General features: G+C 35.1%; 1 protein-coding gene across 1 annotated transcript; it reads left to right on the top strand.

Moving 5' to 3' along the window:
- The first annotated feature begins 3,787 nt into the window (after positions 1-3,787).
- Positions 3,788-4,730, top strand: LOC116467842 (olfactory receptor 5D13-like). The gene is given in 2 exon segments (XM_032151492.1): positions 3,788-4,218; positions 4,220-4,730. Coding segments are annotated over 2 exon segments (942 nt in total).
- The last annotated feature ends 1,270 nt before the right edge of the window (positions 4,731-6,000 follow it).

Raw genomic sequence — 6,000 nt, forward strand, 5'->3', positions numbered from 1 at the left:
TTCTGTGTATTAAAAAAGAAATATATTTTTGGAATACTAATTTAAATTTATTGTAGACTCCTGCTATATTTATCAACTTCTTAATAATTTAAGTGATACTTGAATTCTGAGTGGAAACTTCCTTGGAGATTAGGATCTTAGGTGAATTGGCTTCAGGTCAGTGATATATCTCATGTTATCTTTCATTCATATGGGGCACCCTGAAATCCAGAAATCTTTGAATAGGAAACTCCCCATTAGTCTAAGTGCCAAATAAACTGAGTCTGTCTTCCCAAGGGCTCGGTTTGTTGAGTTCTGATCTCTTCTTCCTTCTCTGGGGCATACATTCTCATTTTTGCTTTCAGGGTATCTACCATGTACCTAACAAAGTACAGTCACACTGAAAATTGTAAAAAGATATTATAAAATATGAAAACCTCTCAAATTGTAGTAGAAAGAGTAATAAGCATAAAATAATAGTGAACAGAATATACCACATTTGATTTCCTGATAATAATGCCTGTAGGTATACCAAGATGTAGAAGATATTGTTAGAGTCAAATGGAACATTACTTTGTGATACTGACTTTCATCTAATGGTTTATAAATTGCAAATTCTACATCAGTGGACTATAAAAAGAGAATGTTCCAGGTAAAACAAAAGAAAAATAGAATAAGCCAAGGAATAAATAAGCATGTATTATTCATTATAAACTGAGAATACTGGCATGATTAAAGAAGGTTGAATACTAGGGAACAGCCAGGGTAAGGCTTTAGGTAAAATCAAGCAGTCAAATTTAAATTTGATAAATTAAGTTATAGAGAGCAATTGAAGTTTTTGAAACTGAGATTGTCATAATAACCACAAGACCCAGGAATGAAACAATTTATAATCTCGCAGTGGAGGCTACCATGATCTACCAGAGAACTAATTGCAGTTTGGTAAATGTTCCACAGGCACAAACCTCAGATGAGAAACAGAGGACCAGAAAGCATCAGATAACTGTGAAAAAACAAAGGGAAAGACAGCAGATTTATAGAAGGAGAGTTATGAATGAATTAGGACTAAGAGGGAGAGGCCAAAGGAAATCCAGGAAGAAGAGCTGAACTAAATTTTGACGCCCTAAATTGTATTTACATGTCTACTGTTGCTCACTTCGGCCTTTGATCTGTTTCTCAGATGTTTTATAATGACATAAGGATTGACAAATAATACCAACTAGTCATACAACTAAATAATTAAAAGGATTGATGATGGGGAAGCCTATATTTTCTGGACTTTATAATTGTCAGAACTTGAATTGAGTTCATTAGCATCATTTCCTCATTTAATACTTACACATGTATAAAATCTGTGTTATCTGGTCATTGTTATTCTCATTTTACTGATAAGGAAGCTGAAGCTCAGAAAATTTGAGTAATCTATGAAAGATCACAGAGCAAATGACAAAGTCTGAAGTTGAAATTAAGTCTGTGTTGTCAAAGCCCATGCTTTTTTCTCTATGCTGATCCTTCATGAGCTGTTTGTCACTCTCCTGTTCTTTTCCTCATGATGGACGTGCATCTTTTTGTGTGTGTCAGAAACTGAATTTAGCTATGAAAGAGATAATAGTATCTTCCTACTCTGAGGTGGTCCGATGAAACTAAAATGGTATCTCCCTTTATAGAATTTATACAAATAATTTTTTGTTAACGTGAACACTTTGGAGATGTGTTTGTTACTGGCTCAACTGATTTTTAAAATCTTCATTAAATTAAAGAGATTTTTGTGATTATGAACTACTTATAATTCCATATGTCTGTGCTTTCTCAAAATAATATTTCCAAATATAACAAAGATTGCATGACTCAAAATAAGATAATCGCATATCTTAAAGGTACCTTTAAGGTTCAAATGACTCTTATTTTATCAAAAACCTCTTCAATATCTAGAGTGGCAATGTTCTTGTCACCAGAAATTTTGAGAGTGAGTTTGTAACCACTGGTGATTTTTACCACATTTCTCTATCTTGCTCTAAATAACAAGAAAGGCTTCAACAAAACACATTTTATGTTACTCTTGAATTCAGAGATTTAATAATATATATATATACTATATTTAATAATATATATACTTATATATACTTAAAAATATATATATATTAGTAAAGCAACCAGATTAAAAAATAATAAAAAATTAAAACATAATGAACAAGGGATCTAGAAGAATGTTAAGAGCATCTGTAACACTAAGTGATAAAGCACTTACGAAGGAAAGAAAATAAAACAAGTGAAGGAATGTGTCAAAAATTTACCTTTATCATTTTACTAGGTTGCTACATTATTTTAAAAAACTAATGCAATTATTGTAGTGTAAAGATGGAATCAACAGAAAGGTTGAAGATATGCAAAATTATGTTTCCTTCAACATCCAAGTGTATTTTAAAACTAGAAAATTACCATGGTTGCTCATAAAAGCTGTCATTCCTATAATCCTCAGACTGAGCATCTGCCATGTAGCTATGACAATATTGTCTCCTCCAGTGCTTCACCTTTACAGATCCTTTGTCATTTTTACTCTTAATTTATATGAATTGTTAAATTAGTCCTGTTGAGAGATGGGTGAATCATTTGAGGTCAGGAGTTTGAGACCATCTTGGCCAACATGGTGAAAGCCTGCCTCTATCAAAACACAAAAATTAGTGGGGTGTGGTGGCAGGCACCTGTAGTCCCAGCTACTCAGGAGGCTGAGGCAGGAGAATCGCTTGAACCCAGGAGGCGGAGGTTGCAGTGAGTAGAGATCAAACCACTGCACTCCATCCTGGGTGACACAGTGAGACTCCATCTCAAAAAAAAAAAAAGTGCTATTGAAAAGCACAGACCTTCAGAATGCTGGAACTGTGAAAAACACTTTTTTAAGAATACTATAGATGATTTTTCTGTCTAAGAGGAAATTACAGTAATACCCCCTTATCTGTGTTTCTTCTTTCCATGTTTCAGTTGTGGTCAACTGCCGTATGAAAATATTAAATGGAAAATTCTAGAAATGGAAAATTTTAGAAATAAAAAATTCATAAGTTTTAAATTGTGTGTTCTTCTGAGTAGCAGGATGAATTCTTAAACTATTCCATTCCATCCTGCCTGAACATGAATCATCCCTTTGTCCAGAATTGCCATGCTACAGTTGCTACCCTCTTTCTTAGGAGTTGTCCCTTTCATCATTTATAACAAAGAAGAAGAAGAAAAAAAGTAGATCAACCATTGCAGCATCATCACAATGCTTGTATTCAAATGACCCTTATTTTATTAAATCATGTCTCCAAAGTGCAAAAGTAATTATGTTAGCATATTGTGGTAATTATTTTCTTTTATTAGTTTATTGTTGTTAATTTTGTACTGTGTCTAATTTTCAAATTAAACTTTTTCATGGGTATGTATGTATAGGGAAGAAGCATAGTATATATGGCAGTCGGTATTATTTGTGGCCTCAGGCATTTACTAGGAGTCTTGAAATGTATCCCTTGTGACTAAGGAGGGATTACTGCACTGTACTGCAACCTCTGCTGTTCAGGGTCAACTTCAAAATTCAGCTCATCACTAACAAGCTGTCTAACCACATACAAGCTCCTAATTCATATATGCTTCAGTTTCCTTGTACAAAAAAAAACAATGGGGCTACTCATTTTAAAATTCATTATGTTATTTAAAAATCTAAATTAATGTGTTTTAATGTTTCAGTACAAAGTCTCACACATGGGTAAATGTTATACGCGTAGGAGATAATTATCACTTTTATTATTATCATTTCAGCTTTTCTCTAACAACAACCATGTCATTAGCTGAAGGAAATCAGAGTTCTGGAGCTGTATTTACCCTCTTGGGCTTCTCAGAATATGCAGACCTCCAGTTTCCTCTGTTCCTGGTCTTCCTGACCATCTACACAATCACTGTGCTGGGAAACCTGGGCATGATCATGATCATCAGGATCAACCCCAAACTCCACACCCCCATGTACTTATTCCTCCGCCAATTGTCCTTTGCTGATTTCTGTTATTCCACCACAGTTCCACCCAAACTGCTGGAGAACTTGGTTGTGGAAGACAGAACTATCTCCTTCATAGGATGCATCATGCAATTCTTCCTGGTGTGTGTATGTGCAGTGGCAGAAACATTCATGCTGGCAGTGATGGCCTATGATCGATACATGGCGGTGTGTAACCCTTTGCTCTACACAGTTGTCATGTCCCAGAAACTGTGCATCTTTAGTGGCAGGGCCCTATACATGGGGTATAAACTCTTCCCTGACACTCACCTATTTCCTCTTGTTGTTATCCTTCTGTGGGTCTAACATCATCAATAATTTTGTCTGTGAGCATTCTGTCATTGTCTCTGTCTCCTGCTCTGACCCCTACATCAGCCAAATGCTTTGTTTTGTCATTGCAATATTCAATGAGGTGAGCAGCTTGGGAGTCATCCTCACGACCTATATTTTCATCTTTATTGCTGTCATAAAAATGCCTTCTGCTGTCGGGCACCAAAAAGCTTTCTCTACCTGTGCTTCCCACCTGACTGCCATCACCATTTTCCACGGGACTGTCCTGTTCCTTTATTGTGTACCCAACTCCAAAAACTCATGGCTCACAGTCAAAGTAGGTTCTGTGTTTTATACAGTCATCATCCCCATGTTGAACCCTTTAATCTACAGCCTCAGGAACAAAGACGTGAAAGAGAGTGTTCGAAAGTTAATGAATCACTCAATACAATTTTGTTAAAGACTTACGTTCCCAAAACGAATTCAATGTATTATATTGAGGTCCGTTCGATGCTTTTAGTAAAGAATAATTTGAATTATTTAGTCAATTCACCAGTCATATTTTTAAATCTATTTTAAGAAGCCAGTTACGTGATCATTTGATTTTTATTCACTTCTGTTTTTAGTTAAATAGTTGTGAACCATATGGGCTATAACAAGTGCTGTGAGTTGAATCTTGTCTCTCAAGCTATTTAAGTTCACCCAGAACCTCAGAAGTAATCTTTTTTGGAAGTAGGATCATTGTTAATATAATAAGGCTAAGCGGATTAAAGTGGGACCTAAATCCAAGAACATCCAAGGAGGGTGTTCTTAAAAGAGATAATATAGGACAACAGGAAGACACACAGGGAGGAAAGTCATGTGCAGACAGAGGGAGATGGTGTTTTCCTGCCACAAGCCAGGGAGCAAGGAAGGATTCTCCTCCACTGCCTTCAGGGGCAGCAGAGTCCTGCCAGCCCCTTGATTCAGCCTTCTGGTCTTGAGAACTATGAGAAAATAAATTTTAGTTGTTTTAAGCTGCCAATTTTTTGATAATTTTTTTGTGGTAGCCTTAAGAAATTTATATAACAAGTAGATATTAGATCATAAAACCTAAATCTCTTGTTTCATCTTTTGGCATGGTAAATAAATTTTCAAAAAACAAGTCTTCAGTTCCAGTTTAGCAATGAGAATGTCAGGGTTATAGAGGAGATCTAAAAAGCTGAATAGGAGTGTGCATTTGTAAGACTAAGTAATGACAAGCTGGGACACTGTCTCTAAGATCCTACTGAACTCTTTACTCTTTTCTCCCTCACATCCTCCTGTGCTTTTGTAGGCAGTGATATTAAATATGATGACTCTGAATATCAAGTAAAAATCTTGATTTTATGTGAAGTTCCTGAAAGATTACCAAGAGGATAAAAATTTTAAACATTGTTAATCTCACAAATTTATGTGTTAAACTTGATTCTTTAAATTCTATTTACTAAGAGTTGATACCATGATAAATTTCAGAAATAAGTAATATAATCTCTGTTTTGCTTTTTAAGGCAAAATATTATCTCTGTTTATCTCTTGCTAATCATGGTTTGTGTTACATAAGTTTCCCCAGGACATGGACTGTGTCAGCCTGGTATTGTTCCTTCACATCACCTTAGTGATTAAATATTAATTGTTAACCCAGAGTTACCGTGTTCACATCAAATAAAGCTTTCAACTCCACCTTATACTATAAAATATACCACCAAACC

This window comes from Hylobates moloch, unplaced genomic scaffold, assembly GCF_009828535.3.
Source record: "Hylobates moloch isolate HMO894 unplaced genomic scaffold, HMol_V3 SCAFFOLD_5, whole genome shotgun sequence".
NCBI lineage: Eukaryota > Metazoa > Chordata > Mammalia > Primates > Hylobatidae > Hylobates > Hylobates moloch.